Source organism: Pseudophryne corroboree, chromosome 11, assembly GCF_028390025.1.
Source record: "Pseudophryne corroboree isolate aPseCor3 chromosome 11, aPseCor3.hap2, whole genome shotgun sequence".
NCBI lineage: Eukaryota > Metazoa > Chordata > Amphibia > Anura > Myobatrachidae > Pseudophryne > Pseudophryne corroboree.
Genome location: NC_086454.1, coordinates 347,983,039 through 348,002,927, shown reverse-complemented (window position 1 = coordinate 348,002,927; position 19,889 = coordinate 347,983,039). Strand labels below are relative to the sequence as shown.

General features: G+C 46.8%; 1 protein-coding gene across 3 annotated transcripts in view; it reads right to left on the bottom strand.

Annotated features, from left to right (window-relative positions):
- The window catches only part of CDH13 (cadherin 13), a 1,087,951-nt gene that overhangs the window by 418,659 nt on the left and 649,403 nt on the right, over window positions 1–19,889 (bottom strand). For all 3 annotated transcript variants that reach the window (XM_063945965.1, XM_063945966.1, XM_063945967.1), the window contains one exon: window positions 3,122–3,266. In XM_063945965.1, the coding sequence (XP_063802035.1) occupies window positions 3,122–3,266 (145 nt within the window). The remainder of the gene's footprint in view (window positions 1–3,121; window positions 3,267–19,889) is intronic.

Sequence of the window (19,889 nt, the reverse complement as noted above, 5' to 3'; positions counted from 1 at the left end):
CAGAGACGTGGGGCGGCAGGGAGGGGACGCGGGGCAGCAGGGAGGGGACGCAGAGAGGCGGGGCGGCAGGGAGGGGACGCGGGGCGGCAGGGAGTGGTTGCGGAGAGGCGGGGTGGCAGGGAGGGGACGCAGAGAGGCGGGGCGGCAGGGAGGGGACGTGGAGAGGCGGGGCGGCAGGGAGTTGACGTGGGGCGGCAGGGAGCGGACGCGGGGCGGCAGGTAGGAGACGCGGAGAGGGGACGCGGAGACGCGGGGAGGGGACGCGGAGACGCGGGCAGCAGGGAGGGGGCACGGAGACGAGGGCGGCAGGGAGGGGGTGCGGAGAGGCAGGCGGCAGGGAGGGGACGCGGAGACATGGGGCGGCAGGGAGGGGACGCGGAGAGGCGGGGCGGCAGGGAGGGGACGCAGGGCAGCAGGGAGGGTACATGGAGAGGTGGGGCGGCAGGGAGGGGAGGCGGAGACGTGGGGCAGCAGGGAGGGGACGCGGGGCAGCAGGGAGGGGACGCGGATAGGTTGGGCGGCAGGGAGGAGACGCAGGGCGGCAGGGAGGGGATGCGGAGAGGCGGGCGGCAGGGAGGGGACGTGGAGAGGCGGGGCGGCAGGGAGGGGACTGGAAGTGCTGACAGCGTGACCCCACATACCTAGGTAACCGGGGTGGCAGATCTCTCTCCTGGCCCCCAGCTCGCACCTGTCACTCTCAGTAGGGCGCGCTGTCCGTGTCCGCGTCTCAGGGCTTTCGGGTGGCAGGGCAGGCCCTGTGGTGTGCAGTGAGGGCATCGGCTCTGGCGATGGTGGGAGGCAGCGTCACGTGTGCGGAGGAGGTGGCGGGTCTGTGTGCGCGGCGCAGGGAGGGCTATGAAATCCTTCTCCTGCACCACCCGTCCCTCGTGTATGGCGGCGGTGGCGGTAGCAGTTGTTGTTGTGCGTCAGCCAGGCGCCGCGGCCGGGGAGTGGGAGTGTGCTGATGGCGGAGGGGGTGATGGACAGGCGGCAGTTGTTGTTGTTCCCCCGACGCCGCGGCCGGGGAGTGGGCTGATGGGGCAGGGGGTCATAGGCAGCAGGAGGAAGGACGCTGCACATGTGATGGGCTCTGTGACTCCGCCCAGCATTAGAATGCCAGGCACAGAGTCACAGGGCTATTATATAGGAGATTACTGCAGTAAGTGTTCACACTGATTTGCAACCTTTTATTGTATGCCAGTTCACTTTAATACGCTGTGCATACATACTGTATACTGTAAAAGTAATAAATGTTCTGTTTAATGCAGCGCGGGGAGAGGTTACCCTATCTCTACGGAACAGTAGCTAAGCTAGGGTCCTTGCGGACTACTGAGGGTTTGTCTAGCACAGTTTTAGATACTGAATCCGTCCAAACAATCAGTTCACAGGAATACTAAGTTTTTTAACTCTTTCAGGGTTATTCTATATGGTAAAACAGACAAAAATACAATGCACGATACCATCTTCTGCCCCGGCCCCCCACCCTTCCATGAGTCTTTCCGAAGCAACGTTTACACAAAACAGACCATATTTTATTCTGCAATTGTAATAATAATAAAAGTGAGAAAAGAAAGTGTGTTCTAGGACCGTGTGTGGATCATAGAGAAGGTGGCACTACCACCTGGGCTGATAGTTATTGGTACACGCCAATTACCACTAGCTGGGGCCTTGCGAGAATGCTCAACTGGCAGAGGAGGATCCGGCTGCATCTCCTGACTGCACGGTGTGTTTCGTCATCCAGCTCACAGCCTCCCTCCCGATATAAGGGAAGAGGAACGGAGGTTCTAGGGACAGGGAGGCTGCTATAAAACGTTTCTGTAGATGTTTTCCCCAGAGTCTCCCCTTCCTGCAGGGAAACCTCAGTAGTGAGGTCATTGCCATCATCCGTGCAGACACCTAATCATAGATGTAGGGGAGCCAGGTGCTCCCCAACTCGCCAGTGCTCTTGGTCTTGGACCAAAAATGTTCTCCAAGAGAACCTCAAATACATGAATATTTTGCTTGCGACCCTCTGTAAATTTTTAGGTCTATGGCAATAAGGTGGTTAATGACAGGAGACATGTGGATAAGCCACCTGGATGGGACCAACCGTAGGTACAGAGTTGGTGCTTACCGATGTGTCCATATACACCTGTCCTCAAATCACCACAATATGTGCGACTAAGCCGCGCCATGGTTCCAGACGCTTAGAATTTTTACTGGATTGCACCTTGTACGCGCTGCTAATGCAATAAAAGCACAAAGCAAGTGTACCCTGTATACCACTAGTGGATTTGTATGCTATAACAATGCGACAGGGACGCTAATCTACAGAAAACAGGCAAGAGCCTGGGAATTGATATGCTGCAGTTGCATCATGCATCCCAACACGCAACATCATGCAATTCTGCACTCCTACGATTGCAAGGGAAGTGCAAAGTCTAATCCTTGAGTACACTGCAGTCTGGTTTGTTCCCAAGAAAAAAAACCTAAGTGGTGCAAAAAAAAATACTCTACAGTCCAGTACTAGCTATCAGTGGTGCGGCATCTAAATTATGCCGCGAGCTTCATGCCAAAAACATTACTTGTATGAGGAAACACCTGTAAGGTTACGAGATTGTGCGGTCATACTGTAGTTTCCTATGAAATTTATATTCTAGGCTTTATATATGTATATTTTTTTACTAATTATTAAAATGGATATACTATAAAATAATTACAGATAAATTACATGTCAAGATAAATAATCAAAATTTATAAAATTGCGTTACAATGCATTCTTTCTATACAATAGCATTATTAACAATTGCAGTCTTGTGTCATCTCTATTCATAGTCACTGAATAAACCAATCGCTCTGGGTTTCATTGTTACAGAAACAGGAATTAGTTGTACAGTAAATGATCTGCAAACATTCTGAAGTAAGAGGCGAGGTTTCAAGCTTCGCGAGGGGTAACGTGACCCAGCCGCCCAAAGCAACAAATGATCTGCTATTATTTCAAAGCCTGTGCTAGGTGAATGTCAGGAGCTGACTGGTTGCAACTTCTCCACTTTCTCTCTCTCCAAGTCTTGGTACATCTCCCCCATAGACTTGTATAGATTCACCGCAGAGAAAGACAATAAAATGCATCAATGCTACTCACCAGTTGGAGACCCTTCTAGGACATGGCCAACGTATGGACCTTCCTTGAAGATTGGTCGGTTGTCATTCTGATCGATGATCACAACTTCTAGATCAACAGGTCCCTCAAGAGTTTTTCCAGTCTCATCCATGGTTTCCACTCGTAACTGGTGGGAGCAGAAGAGATAATGAGGTATGTTTTATATAATGGTGTGTTTTATATAGAGGACTCTCAGAATTCTTGATTGCTACTAGTCACCATCATCTAGCAGAACTTGCACCAGTCCAGCCCTATGCTACGTGCACAAGATACGCCTGCAGTTTACAGATTTATGTCGGCATGGGTTCCAATGTATAGATCTACAGTGTCTAGATAGTCAATAAGTTGACACCAAAAGGCAAACATGTATTAAAGTCGACTTGGTCAAAACGTTGACTGGTAAAGGGTAGACTGTGCTTAAAGTCGACATATACAAAGGGTTGACAGGTTCAAAGATCGACATGCCAATGGTCGGCAAACATATGGTCGGCAAGGAATTTGGGGGGTTTTCACATATTTTTCAACTTTTGCTCGATTTATCATCCACGTGGACTACAATTGGGAATAGTAACCGAACGCGCGCAGCAAGTCACCATACCTGAAGCACGGTGAGTGAGGTGAGCCCACGAGGGTACACGTTTACACTGATTGTAGTCACAAAAAAAAGTTTAAAAAAAAAAATCTGTTTTTACCATTTTTGTGTCCACTATTTTCATGTTGACCTTATCGACATTTTGATCCTGTTGACCATATGGGGTTGACCTACAGTAATGACTGTCTATCTAATTACTTTAGATATGGTATGCCACACGCAAGCGTAGCCTAAAGTTCCATCGGCACGCCCTCACTCATCGTCCCCGTTACAGCCCTGTTACTCTTCTTCGGTGGATATTCGATTGGAAAACATACAATTGTGCATCACCCGTACTTGCATGAACACAGTTCCTTAACACTTGGCAGTGTGATTACACACAGGTGTACAGCCACAGTTAGGATTAACAACAGGCACCTCAGGTGGTCGCCCAGGGCCCCCACACGTATATGTAGATCACCAGCGTGGGAGGCACTGTAGCATCATGTAAATTGGGTGTTCTGTGTGGCATCATGTGAACGGGGGGTTCTATGTGGCATCATGTGATCTGGGGGTTCTGTGTGGCATCATGTGATCTGGGGGTTCTGTGTGGCATCATGTGAACTGGGAGTTCTGTGTGGCATCATGTGAACTGGGGGTTCTGTGTAGCATCATGTAAATTGGGTGTTCTGTGTGGCATCATGTGAACGGGGGGGTTCTGTGTAGCATCATGTAAATTGGGTGTTCTGTGTGGCATCATGTGAACGGGGAGGTTCTATGTGGCATCATGTGATCTGGGGGTTCTGTGTGGCATCATGTGAACTGGGGGGTTCTGTGTGGCATCATGTGAACTGGGGGGTTCTGTGTGGCATCATGTGAACTGGGGGGTTCTGTGTGGCATCATGTGATCTGGGGGTTCTGTGTGGCATCATGTGAACTGGGGGGTTCTGTGTGGCATCATGTGAACTAGGGGTTCTGTGTGGCATCATGTGAACTGGGTGTTCTGTGTGGCATCATGTGAACTAGGGGTTCTGTGTGGCATCATGTGAACTGAGGGTTCTGTGTGGCATCATGTGAACTGGGGGGTTCTGTGTGGCATCATGTGAACTGGGGGTTCTGTGTGGCATCATGTGAACTGGGGGTTCTGTGTGGCATCATGTGAACTGGGGGTTCTATGTGGCATCATGTGATTTGGGGGTTCTGTGTGGCATCAAGTGATTTGGGGGTTCTGTGTGGCATCATGTGATCTGGGGGTTCTGTGTGGCATCATGTGATTTGGGGGTTCTGTGTGGCATCATGTGATCTGGGGGTTCTGTGTGGCATCATGTGAACTGGGGGGTTCTGTGTGGCATCATGTGAACTGGGGGTTCTGTGTGGCATCATGTGAACTGAGGGTTCTGTGTGGCATCATGTGAACTGGGGGTTCTGTGTGGCATCATGTGAACTCGGGGCACTGCAATGAGTTGAACATATTTGCGGTGCTGGGAGTATTTGCACCTTATACTTTTTTACTAATATCGCCATAATATCATATTGACAATTTACTGGTAGAGGCCCTTGTATGTTAGTTGCCCTGGGGGCCACAGAAACCAACCTTGTGTACACCAATGCAGCATGAGCCCCTAATCATTACGCTCATATGCAGATACGTATTTTACGGGTTTTCATGTACAGTATCTATGTGGGGTGGTTGTAGGAGCCTGAGTAGAAGGGGAATAGTAGTTTTGTACTAATAATGTATCTATATTTCTTTATACAGCACAAACATATTACAGGTGGGAGCAGAGAGTAAGAAAACAAGACGACGCATTAAGAAAATGCAGCGGAGATCGCACAGCACATAAAATACACAGAATATAAAATCTATACAAGAGTATAAGCGCATCAACGTAAATCTCCATGCAAATTAATGAGACATTCACAAATTAATTTCTTACACATAAAAGGAGCCAACAAATCCCTTCTATGCATTGAAACAGCGTTAACTTGATACACTGTTTAATTAAACAAACTTCATACTTGTCAAGTGAATTCTCGCTTTCTTATACAAACGCATGGAAGGGAATACATCACAGAACATAGGTTGCAGTAGTGGCTGTCAGCACTTTATTTTTAGATCTTTGCATCAAAAACATCCCCCCCCCCCCCTAGTAGGCAGGGCCCTCAGCCACAATATATACAGTAAACCCACTACTGGATATGAAATTATGATGTGTGTTAGTAAATCTGTCCAGCACTCCATGCCCCGTCCCTTTTCTGAGATCAGCCAACCTTTAAATATCTACTCAGGACATTCAATAGTTTAGTTTTTGCTTATTTTGTCTTTTTTTTTTTTTTTTAGAATTTGTTTATTAGGGGGATCAGGACACAATACAATAACATTGCTGTCAATATCGAGAGACGTGCAAACGAGTGCATAAAGTCGGAAAGGACAATGTAGACAGTGTAATGAACATGATCCGTTTTAACAATTTACGGAGAAAAGAAAAGAGTGAGAGGAAAAGAAAAGAGGAGAGAAAAGAAGAGGATAGAGTTAAAACGATGTGGCGGTTAAGAGAAACAAAGAAGGTGGACAGGAGAAGAGGAATAGAGAAGGGAGAGGGAGAAAAGATAGAAATGGTGGATCCTCGGTGAGAAAGTAAAATAATAATTGGTGTGACCTGAAAACGGGACAGCATATCAGAGAGCGAATAGAGATGCTACTCGCTGAAGGGAAATCCATGGGGACCATACGGAATTAAATTTTTTGGAGGAGTTATTAATGATGCTAGTCATATATTCCATACGAGATAATATAGAGTGAATGGAGGGGAGCATCTGTACGTTTCCAGTCCATTGCAATTTGGCAGGTGGTCGCAGAGAACACATGGCGCATCAATTGGTTTTGGTGCCTGGATAAAGTTGGGACACACAATGGCAAAAGAAAAAAAACTTTGGGTCGTACGGAATGGGCAGTTGTAATAAAGTCGTAATGTAGGCGGTGACATCCTTCAATAGAGTGACTATGTTAGGGCAAGACCACCATATATCTATGAAGGATCCTCCGGTATTGCAACCCCTCCAGAACCTATCGGAAGAGCCAGGATACATTTTACAAAGTCTAGAGGGGACGTATTACCATCTGTAAAGCAGTTTGTATGTATTCTCTTTAATCTTAATGCATATAGAACTAGAGGCAGCGTTGGCCCAGATCTCCGACCACTCGTCTTCAGTTAGGGTAGTGTGAAAGTCAGTTTCCCAAGCTGTCTCGTAGGAGGTAGGATGGGGGGGAAGGGTCCTTAGCAAGTAATGTGTATATGAGAGATATCAGGCCTCTAGTGGAAGAACGTCTAAGGGACAATGCCTCAAAAGTAGTCAGGGGCCGTTTGGTAATAATCGGGTGTATAGTAGAGTGAAAGTGTCTGATTTGGAGGAACTGAAAAAAATGTTTAGTGGGAATAGATATATCCTCTTGAATTTGAGAGAATTGGGGAAAATATGCGTTTGCGGAGATATCATTAAGAAACAGTATGCCCCTGTTTTTCCATGGGAGGAACGATGTCTTGTGCATACCTGGAGGAAAAGCAGGGTTATGTAGAAGAAGCACAATCGGAGATGGAGTGGGGGCTAGTCTGTATTTTTTGTGTGCTGGGTCCCAGATAGATAAGGAGTGAGATATGATTGTTTGGGAGGCTACATTTTTGGGTCGGATGGACCTTGGGCTCCACAGAAGGGAGGAGAGAAGAAGAAAGCCCCAGTTCAGCTGTCTCAATGTCAATCCAGACCTTTCCGTGCCCCAGGGTTACACCACTGTACGCAGGGAGCCAGTTGCACTGCAATATAATAACGTCTAAAGTCTGGAATACCCAGACCTCCACCAAAGCTCGGGCGCTGTGCTTATTTTGTATTTTTACCTTCCAGACAAATGTTAAATCCAAGAACTGCAGCACAAACATATCCCGGAATATTTTCCATCCCAGGTGTCAGGCAACCTCATTAAATTATATCTCACCCGCAATACTGTAGGACCTCTGATGTCCTCACGGCAACTGCTCGGAGGACCCACACATGTGTAATTAGCCCTTATCAGCAATATGTCAGACAAAGATAACCATTAGCGTAAGCAGATTGAGATATTTGCCTTATAAACAGGCCTGCGAAAAAAGACACAAAACGCTCAGCGAGACCCATGATGCTTTATGTGGATGGAAGGCAAATGTTGGAATTACCAGTTAGCTAGCACTCCTATGCTACACAGGGTGCAGACTTCAAAAAATTCCCATAGAGGGCAGAAACCTCGTACCTGAGATCTTGCAAGAAAGACACTTCCTTATAGAACTTTATTTGTACAGACAACACTACGCAAGTTTCATGATATCTCTCAAAGTGCCCCATGCCAGACGATTTTTCAGCTCTAACCCAAACCAAGAAACATTAGGGTCCTGATGTGTTTAATGTATTCCTGTTTATGTAGCTTGTGTGTTTTCACACTGGATACAATTGGATAATGTGTTAGTATTAGGGATTTTAGGGACCCATCTGATTATGTTCACCTGGACGCGGTGGATGGGCCCCACATTTTTGGCCAAATTTGTGCTAAAAACTTTTCTTATACTCCATGTTAATTGTAAGAGTTTTTCAAAATGACTTTGACTATCAGTATTCTAAGGGGTAAATTTACTATAGCTTGTAAAACAGAGAATTTGTGATGTTGCCCAGAGCAACCAATCATATGCTATCATTATCTAAAATGCAATAGAGAAATGATGGAGAGCATCTGATTGGTTGCTATGGGCAACATCACCAATTCTCTGTTTTACAAGCTTTAGTAAATTTACCCCTTAGTGCTTAGAGTGTGCACCTGCATTTTTATTTTTCCTGTGTGATACTAGACGCCTCAGCATGGTAGCACTTCTTGTTATGTTTAAATATAGGGTGTTCAGTCCAAGTCTCCTCCTTTTTCCTCTATAGCGGTTACATATTGTAGGCATGAAGGCACCCTTTCCATCTGCCCTTCAGTGTTTTTAATCAGCACATGTTCCTAAGTATTCTTGGTGCTTGGAGTGTGCACCTGCAATTCCCTTTTTCCTGTGTTTTCAGGCCCATCTGCACTTACCAGGGTCGTAGCTAGGGGTATGGAGTTTCATCACCACCCATGGCACAGGGCCTTGGGGTGCAACATCACTGCTGCCCCATGGCTCTTGCATTTGGCTTGCATGGTGCCCTGAACACCCTGCAGCCGGAAGAGCTATGCTTAGTGTGCTCTGGGCACTCCCCTTCTTCCTAGTCCTGGTGCCAATGGCCCCTCAGCGTGACAACACAACGTCATATGTTCAGGGGCGGGGCTGGCACAGAGGTGGTTATAGCCTTGCTACGGCCCTGACACAACGAAAGGGACGTGGCCTTCTCACACAGGCAACATTAACGGAGGGAGTGCTGATGGACCTGCGTGTCCCACAGAGTTTTATTGAGCACACGCATAGGGAGGTCTGGCGTACAAATACCCCCAAATGTCCTTCAAGAGAATAATACAAGGGTACGCTGCAGCTCTTTAGCCTGCAGAACCGGAATTGCATATTATTAGGTAACAAATAGATTTAGTTGGGTATATCTAGTATTAAGTACGATCACGCTTGCCACCAGCATCAAAGTGCTGAGGAGAATAATAAATTGTCACTTGCTACTGTCTCACGTTAGTTAATTAGACTCATGTTATATTGATCATTTTAATAGTGTGTTAATTAACAAGTTCTCTGAAAAGGCACTTGATGCACAGTGACCAGGAGAGCTGCTGACACGGTGCCCCTCCGGGATAATCAGCAAGACGCCTCTCCGCACGTGAGGTGACAATTATTGACGTCACCCAGTTCATTAGTCAGGGGTGACAGATGATGCGAGAAGCCGAAGTCTCGTCATTTTGTCAGATTGGTTTAAGTAGGTCCTGTCTTCAATTCTTACATTGCAAACACATCAACCGCCCTTGCGGCAGACCTATATATAGAGAACCAGTGGAAGTGCCTGGGTGTTTTATATATATCTCCGCTCCCTAGATATTGTGATGTTCCTATGCAACAGGAATTTGCCCTGAAAATCATACTGGAATAAGTGGACGTGCGCAGGAATTGGAAAACCAGAGCGTACTCTATGGAAATGACTTCCCAATAAAACAAGTTTTAGCCCCAGGGTATAGAAAAATAAATTAAAACATGACACAAAAGTTGGATTTAGGAAATTTATATTCTATAAAATGTGCTTTACACTGTATTCTACCTTGAAACTGTTTGACGGGATCTTCTTATCACTCCTTACCGTACACATCCCACTTCAAACTTGCCTATATGCAGACACAAAGATGCTGCCCAAACTGAAATACTCTGTGCTGCTGTAATGGTCTAGGCCCGCCTACTTCATTTCCTGAATGTCTGTGCGATCCAGTATTGAAGAACTTTTGCAATAAGTGCTCTTATTGTGCGCCTAATAAAACTTGACAGTGCAAACTATTTCCATATTTCACACGGGCATTTAAAGAAAAAGACTGTTTAATAGTTGTGTACTGTTTTACCGGTATGCAGTCATACAGGCGGATCCAACTGGCAGCAAATTATTGAAAAATCTTGCGGCGCAGTTTTTCACCACATCCGTGAGGTTTTGTATATTCCAGTGGTTCTCAAACGCGGTCCTCAAGGTACCCCAGTGCTCCAGGTTTTAGGTATATCTAATCCAGGGCACAGCACAGATGGTTAAATCAAATTGACTGAGGTGCTGATTAAATCACTTGTGGCCAAGCATGGATAACCATTTCTCATAGCTCCAGAGCAGGTCTATAAAATGCTAAAATCCCTATTTTAAAGGTAAAAATTATAAATAATTACATGTCATTAAATTACCCAAAATAAAAAATTTTGCTTTTTTTTATGCACCCCAAATATAAGTAAAGTATTTATTTAATTTAAAAAAAATTGCTTTTAATATTTTTTTTTTACATTTTTGTTTGAACTCAAAAAATGGCTGCAATTTCCCCCAAAATCATCTTTAACTCTACTTTTTTTCCATTTTTGTTTCATTCGGTTTTTCTTTTTAATTTTTTTACTTTCCAAAAAAAATGATGCACCAATGAGCCATTTTCAGCACTTTCAAACAACAAAATATTTTTATTTGGGACAGTAATAACCATTATTACTGTTACTTAATAATATTATTATTATTATTTTTTTTTTTTTAGTACATATGTTTTCCCAATTTCCTGTGGTGTTTTGGTCGAAAAAATATTGTGCCCATTCTTTTGTTCCAATTGAACTCTGCAGGTATCGGGAGAGTGCATACCCGTGGTAATTCAAAATTGGACGCCAGGTCTGCTGGAAATTACGCCTCATATCGGACATGCCTCATAATGTCAACATTTACTTTGTCAACATCCATAAAAGCTGACATGGACAATATATCAACATATGATTTGTCGAACTACGCAATAAAATTAGGGTTAGGTTTAAGGGTTAGGTATACCTCAAAACTGGATTGTCAACTTTGTGACCCTGTTGACATTTCATTATTTTCATCACGGTCTCTGCTGACATCATGAACATGTCAACATTCTCATGTCAACATTATGAACGACGACGACATGGTCACTGCCATCCGTAATATACTGATCCCATTTTACTCAGAAGGACAATAAGGTCTGAAGTAGGACAGTAACATGTGAAGCCGCGTTTATGTGGTTAGAATGCCGACACAATAGGTGACATTGTTGACTGTTCTAGATGGCAGAGTGAATACATCTATAGAATATCCCTTCTTATCAGTCTGTCACTGTGAACAAGACGGATAATGCTAAAGACATTTTATCTTAAAAGCAAAAATCAACCATTCTGCATCCAAATCCTTATCCACATATATCTGATAACGGCTTTCATGGGATCACTGCGTGTAGAATGAAGTATCCCCGTAAGACATAATATATAGTAACAAAATGACTCTTTCTGGTACAGTATGATATGAGTTGGGCCAGACCAGCCTTGCAATTTTTAGCTAACTGGAAATCTGTTACAAGATATATTAGATGATCCCCTACTGAGAAAAAGTCTCCAAAGAGATCCACGCTCTTGTATAAGAACAACATTACAGGGATGAGTGATTTCAGAGAGTGACAAAGACAGCGGTTTATTTATATACTAGGTGATTCATCGCGCCCTACGGGCGCTCTTCACACCGTCGTAAGGGGCTACGCCCCCGTAACCCCTACAGAAAGGTGAAGGTGTAGAATAGTAGTTGTATATTTGATTGTGGTGGAATGGGACTTTTTCTGTTGGTTAAATATAGCATGGCAAAAGGAAATGTGATGGTGTGGGGAATGATTTATGGTGCTTGAGCAAGTGCGTGGAGGGGGTTCGCTGCCTGTATATGTTGTTGCGTAGTGGTGAGGGATGGGGTGGTGAGCGGAGGTGCAGTGCGGGATGCAGTTGTGGGTGGCAGGGGGATGGGGGAGGGGGTTTGAAGTTTGCATGGGTGGAGGAGGTGCACATAGGATGGGTGGGTGGATGGTGGAGTGTTTTGTGGGGTTTGTGGTGTGTGCAGGGGAAGGGAAGGGAAGGAAAGGGAGGGGAAGGGAGGGGAAGGAAGGAAGGAAGGGGAGGGGAATGGAGGGGAGGAGAGGGGGGTGTCTGGATTAGTCAGGTGGTAAAGGTTGTGCTGTGGTGGAGGGGGTGTTGGATGGGTGTTGTATTTGTGGAGGGTGGGTGGGAGGTATGGGGTTACTGGGGGTGGGTGATGGGCTTGCAGTGTGCACGCCGCGCGGGGGTGTTGGACAGGTGGTTGCGTGGTTGTGGGTTTGTGTGTTAAATCATGTAGTGTTGGGTGTGTGGGTTTTTTCTTTTACCCTAGTGCTGTGAGGGTGATGGGGGCAGGAGTGGTTGTTGTTGGGTGGTGGTGTAGCCAAGATGGGTAAGGTGTTTTGTGTGAGGAGGGGGGGAGGGAAGGGAAGGGTGCGTGCGTGTTGTTAGGAGTGTGGAGGGTGTGTGTGTGTAAGGTAGAAGTGGTAGCAGTGTTTGTGTGGTGATAGTGAGTGTTAGGCTGAGGTGGGTGTACACATTGTGGGATGTTTGCGGTCCGTTGTCCGGCGGGGGTGTTGGGAAAGACACATGCATTTGTGAGGTCTGGGGGCAGCAGACAGCGAACGCTGGTAGAGAGGCAGGTACGGCGTGCTGTCAGGGTGATGGTGCGCCGCATGTACAGCAATGTGTTGGTCCGTTCCCGGTCAGCGTGTCCTGGCGGCTCCTAGCCAGCGTGTCAGTGGCTACATGTGTGAGCTGGTGACGGGGTGGTGCGGAGGGAGGGTTCCGTGGTGCGGGTTGCAGGTGTCAGTCGGCTCCCATCCAGCGTGTCCCGTCAGTGGCTGGATGTGGGAGCTGGGGTGTTGTGGAGGCAGGGTTTCGTGGTGCGGGTGTCAGTGGGCTCCCGGGCAGTGTGTTCCGACAGTGGCTGGATGTGGGAGCTGGTGATGGGGTGTTGCAGAAGGAGGGTTCCATGGTGTGAGGTGCGGGTGTCATTTGGGGTGTGGGTGGCTGTGTGTTGAGGGGAAACCAAGGGAGGGGTGTATGGGGTGGGGTGTGGGTGTGTATTGTTACCATGCACGGTGGGGCGTCCGTCCAGTGGTGTTTTCCTGTGATGATGGTGGCCGGATTCTGTGGCTGCTACTGCTGCCGCTGTCCACCTCCCTACGTGTAGGTAGTGGTGTGCTGGCACAGGCCAGAAGCAGGTGACTCCGCCCAGCCCTGTGACTCCACCCAGCGTTACAGGCCCAGGCACAGAGTCACAGATTTGGCCTAATATATAGGAGATTACTCATGTTGCTCATGTATTAGAGATCCTTAAGCCTTACTCAGTTCTTAGCTACTGTATGCTGCTACCAAAGAGTAAGTAGCTTCAGTCCCAACTTAGGGGGTCATTCCGAGTTGATCGCACGTAGCAACTTTTTGCTGCCTGTGCGATCAACTAGACGCCGCCTATGGGGGAGTGTATTTCTGCATAGCAGGGCTGCGATCGCTTGTGCAGCCCTGCTATGCTAAAAAAGTTTTGTGCAGAAGTAGACTAGCCCTGCAGTTACTTACCCTGTGCGATCGATACAGCGATGAAGGTCCCGGATTTGACGTCAGACAGCCGCCCTCCAAACGCCTGGACACGCCTGCGTTCGGATCTCCACGGCCGGAAAATGGTGAGTTGACACCCCGGTACGCCTGTCAATCTTCTTGCGGTCACCGCTGCGACCTCTTTCTTCGTACGCGGCAACGCAACGTGTGTAATGCGGCCGCCGCGCATGCGCAGTTCCGACCCGTTCGCAATGCTTCGATGAACCGCAGCGTGCGAATGGGTCGGAATGACCCCCTTAGTCCAGGATCCCAGAGAGGAAGGGTGGGGGTTAATAAGCACCCAGGCTCATACCTCAGACATGTTTGGGAAGATAAAGGGCAGACCGATGGAGGTTGATCTGTGCCTGCCAAGCTCATAGACAGGGTCCAAAGAGTGGTTCCCACCCACCCTCCTTCAGAAGTAATTGCAATGTGGTCTGTACAATGTGGCTGCCAATGCAATTCTACAATGACGGTGCTTATTCCTGTATACATAGAATGCAGCATAGCAGCACCCCTCGAGCACTACACAACATTGTGTGACACAGCATGATGAAAAAGGCAAAGCGTGGTGACGATGGGGTGGCGTCTACATTTTGGAAGCACAGAAGTCTATTTGCCAAGACCCTGTGGGAACAATTATTATGTATGACACAGAGATAGAAGGGGAAATGATCCAACCTTCTGATGTAGCTACCATTTATCTAACGGCCTATTGTTAGAACTTAGCTGAGGCAACTTCTTCACTGACCTCAGTCACAAAACTCCAGGGTGCTAAATCTCCGAGCGATACGTCTGGGTGGTGCCATATATGGGGGGCAGTTACAATGCCGGCTATTGGGAACCCGGCGTTCAGGATCCCGACGCTGAAATCCCGACAGCCAGCAATGCCGACACACCAGGGCTATTCCCACTCGTGGGTGTCTATGGCACCCATAGATTCGGAATAGATCCTGTGGCGAGCGCAGCGAACTCGCAAGAGGACTCTTAGCGCTCACCCCACTGCCGTCATTCTACTGTCGGAATATTGACAGCCGGCATCCCGCCCGCCAGGACTGCGTATGTAACCCGCCATATACAAATACTCTTACACATACAGCCCCGCTCTTCAGTGCGGGTTACCACGGGTGGACGGGGCAGTTGCCCCCATACACAGGGTGCCCCCCACCCCACACATAGCACCTGGCACAGAAACAACGCACCTCTGCATAGTACGGTAGCCGGCGGTAACTAATAAGGGCGCCATGGCGACAACGACACAGCGATAGTGCTTATTAATGTGCACCACGCATGTCTGCATTTGATGGGACATCACAGGGACATAGAGGTTTCCCATACCTTCCAACATAGCAGGTGTATTGTATATCTATATTACACTACCCAATACTTCTGTATTCATTTAGAGTGTGGTATGTAAGGTCGACATGAGTTTTTTCACTTTTTTTGGTGTCATTTTTTCCGTACAGTGACGGGGAACCCCAATTAGTGCACCGTGTCGCTTCGCTCGCCATTCCCAATTGTAGTCCACACGGATCAAAGTATGAAAAAAAATAAAAAAATTTTTTTGTCATGTCGACCTAGAGTCCCTGTCAATCTAGAAAACAATTAGGCCTACTTACTGTCGACCAATAGTGGTCGACCTAGACATTGCCTACCTAAACGTGATCGACCTAGAGACCGGATCCCATTCATTTATATGTTTCATGAATCACTAAGTGGGAGAGAGAGAATTTTGTGGTGTCAATCTGGAGTACTCTACTATAATTATAATTAATTCAATCCTATATTTAAATATATTACTAACATACTTCACATTGCTGTGCAATCAGAGAACGGTTTAGAATTCACGCCACTTCCTGAGCCATGGAGCTAGCAATCTCATTTTCAGATTGTTGTTGGGGGAAGCAAGAGAATACGGAGGACCCCCACGTGAACGTAGGGATAATGGGGGTCATTTCGAGTTGATCGCTCGCTGCCGATTTTCGCAGCGCAGTGATCATGTGAAAAAACTGCATTTCTGCGCATGCGTATGCCCCGCAAAGCGCACGCGCAACGTACGGGTACACAGCTCTTTGTGGTTGTGCTCAGGTTCTAGCAAAGTTTTCCTTTGCGCTGGCGGCCGCAAGAAGATTGACAGGAAGTGGGCGTTTCTGGGAGTCAACTGACCGTTTTCAGGGAGGGTTTGTAAAAACGCTGGTGTGTCTGAAAAAACGCAGGCGTGGCTGGGCGGGTGTATGACGTCAAATCCGGACACGAATAGGCTGAAGTGATCGCAAGCGCTGAGTAGGTTCAGAGCTACTCAGAAACTGCACAAACTGCTTTTGCAGAGCTCGGCTGCACAGGCGTTCGCACTTCTGCTAAGCTAAAATACACTCCCCAGTGGGCGGCGGCATAGCGTTTGCACGGCTGCTAAAACTAGCCAGCGAGCGATCAACTCGGAATGACCCCCAATATGCAATATCGCACAGCCAGCATAGCAGCAAGGGCTCCTGCATTAAGGGACAGCAGTGCTCACCACTGTGCTACTGCATATTCTAAGATTACAAGTTTTGATCAAAGTTATCCCTTAGTATTTCTCGTTGAACTACGACTTAGCTGCAGATCTCCTGCCACCTACACAGAATTACTTTATCACCGTACGGAACACAGGCTCGGCCAGCTGATACACAAAGCACGTTTATTTTTCATCCTCACGTTATTGGCTTCATTGATTAAGCCATCTTCACTCGCTAATAGCCGATCGATAGTGAAAGACACGATTTAGTGGAACTGTGGCTGAGCGCAGAGGAGAAATAGCTTGGCACATGGGACGACATCAGTAAACTGCCCTGTGTCCGCATCCAACAACTACTCATTTACTTTGCAGAATTGTAATTAGAAAGCGTCTCTGGCTGACATTTGTGTGACAGCTTTTTAATTTTCTTACGTTTTTATATCTTGACAAAGGCTATTGCGGGTTCATAGCTGTTTGTCTCCGCAATATTTTTTTTTTTTTTTTAATGAACTGGTATAATGAAAATGTAAGTCAGATATTAATTTCTGTTGAATTAATAAAATACATAATATTTAAAAAAAACAAAAACCCTGAACCGACATGACTCAGAAGTTGCTGCAAATTGTATTAATCATATTTATATCACATGGATATCGGAAGTGTAATTATTTACATGTCACAAGGAGATGGAATACTCATTAATTCTCTACACACCTGTCTGTAAGCAGGAAGACGCAGCCAGTGACGGTGACATCTGCGATTACTTACTGTAATGTATGGAAGCACATCAGCTAAAGGATGTTTTACAGAAAAAGACTAATTTAACACAAATGAAACAAACAAAACAACAACAACAACAACATCAACATGTATCTTTTAGGGAGATTGACTAAAGGTAGTAACATGTAAAAGGTAGTAACATGCTGGGTTAGATTGGCTTGTAAAGTTAGACCTTGGTCATTCAAATAGTGTCCACTTGGGGCACTATTTAATTGCTGCATAGAGCAACATTCTCTCTAATGTAACTAGCATTAATTATCTTTAGTCCTTGCTTGAGCACCAAGACATTGCGCCTATGCAGTGCAATTAGAATGGAAGGGAGACGCCCTCGAAGCAATCGTCTGACACCACCGCCCGCTAATCCTACTCGGACTGATCCCCATAATACGCCGATCCGGGTCCGCTGTCAGTTTAGACTGATTCACGCAGTCACCTGAGCTCAACCCGGTCTGCAGTGAACAAATTGGCCACCGACATTGAAAACAGATTTCCTATGGGATTCAATTGTATCTGGTATAGCAGCTTTACGTCGTATCCATGGCAACAGCAAATTAGACAGCCTGCCTGATGATATAAACATACAGCAATAACAGCGCATAAAGGGGGTGATTCCGACCCGTTCGCACGCAGCGGTTCTTTGCTGCGGTGCGAACGGGTCAGGACTGCGGCTGCGTGGCACCCACAATGCGCACGCGCGTCACTGCCTGGTGACGTCCGTCACCGGGCAGCGACGCCAGCAACGCAGAAAGTGATCACAGAGGCGATCGCTAGAAGACTGACAGCAGGAAGGCGTTCCGGGGCATTTACTCACCGTTTTCCAGGCGTGGTGAGGCGAATGCAGGCGTGTCCAGGCGTTTGGAGAGCAGATGTCTGACGTCAATCCCGGGACCTTCGTCGCTGGATCCGTCGCGCAGGGTAAGTAGGTCTGACCCTGGTCTTGTTTTGCAGGAAACTTTTTTAGCATAGCAGGGCTGCACAAGCGATCGCAGCCCTGCTATGCTAAAATACACTCCCCCATCGGCGGCGTCAAGTTGATCGCACGAGCAGCAAAAAGTTGCTACGTGCGATCAACTCGGAATGACCACCAAAGAACCTAGCAAGAAATAAACAGCGTATGTAGAAACAATGGATGTATCAAAATAAATTAAATTAATCCAGACTCGTCTACTTTTCTGGGAAGCCTGGGAGACTCCCAAGACTCCTGAGAGAGTACACCAACCTCCCGGATTCACCTAACGCTACAAAGAGGTGGCGGCCCAGGGGCCTCAATGGCGCGCCCCGGCCTGGGCCTCAACGTCTAGCAAAAAGTTGACAATTCTGCTTTCAGAGTTAAATATGGAAGGCGCGTCTTGTGTCACAACATGAACAATACACATGAATCAGGGGACATCCTCTGTGGCAGAGGCGTTGATTGCATCTATAACACTGATCTGTAATCTGAGTAGCAGAATGCTGGGACTCCAGCAGTGTGAACGCACAGGGACTCTTGTCAGGGTGTGAGAAAGTGACTCTGTGAGTGCAAGAACCTCTCTGATCTCTGCTTCTAGACATGTTCATCTCTTCCTCCCTTTAAAGTCTGCAGAATGAAAAAACATTCCCCATAAAACGAGACGATCAAAGATTCTTTAATAATTTTTCATTTGCGGCCGATTCCAATTCTCCGTCAGCGGCACACAGCGTGCAGCCAGCTGCCGTACGCCACAGCGATCGCTCGGAAAATGTAACCGGAGATGATCTTGGAACCAAAAGTGCAGGATGACCGAGTATGAACCCGACAGTGTCAGGAATAATTGCAGAGCTGCTGTTTGTGTGTTTTCTCTGGAAACAATTGTGCAGTGATTAAGATATTTAGTGCAACAGCCCCAGCAAGGAGGGCACACGCGGCCGGGCAGCCTCACTCCTGCCATTTAGGGGGTTCCGCATAAGACCACAATGTTACCTGTGTGATGAATTAAACATTATATTTAAGGATTATTTCTATTAAGAACAAGGGCAGAAATAGCAGCAGTCGTATTGTCAGATACTGGCTGCTGCATTATGATGGGTTGCCAATGACGAAATACCAATTTCGCTGGATGTTATGTCGCTGTCTGGCCAGAGTGGGCTTTTCACCCACGGCTTTTGGTACGCATTCGTTTCGGATTGGAGCTGCTACATCGGCCGCGTCTGCAGGATTTTCCGTCAGGGAGATCCAGTTGGTGGGGCATTGGAAATCTTCCAGCTACAAACGTTATATTCACCCGGCGTTATAAGTTATTTATATTTGTTTAGCAATCGTTAATGAGATGATTGTTTAACTTGTTGAGTTTGTCAATGTATGTCTCTGTTTGTTATCCCCTGTCCATCCTACTCCGGGATCAGCTACTCGCCGCTGTTGGCAGTGGGAGACTGGAGTTCTTTTTCACTTTTTTGCCTGACCTGACGGACTGAATTCGGTTTATTCTCTTATAATTCGGCTAATTGGATTCCAATTGAAAGTCCCTCAGCAGGATTTTCAAGGTTCACCTCCAGCTGAGTTTCTCCGAGTTTCCCCCCTTCCCTTCCTCTCCAGGACCACTAAAATGTTTCTTTTAATTTTAATTTTATTCTTCTCCCATTGTGTCTTTATGTTGCTTCGATTGGCTTGAAGCTTGTTTGCATGGCTAGGCCGTGGTACGCAAAAAAAAAAATCTTTTTGGTAGATCCTTCAGGTTTATTTCATGCATCAATTCATTTGGAGTGAGTTTACCAACATACTTTTTTATTTCCTTTCCTTCATTTTAGGTTGGGTAGAGGATGAGTGTACAGTATGGGTAGTTGGTC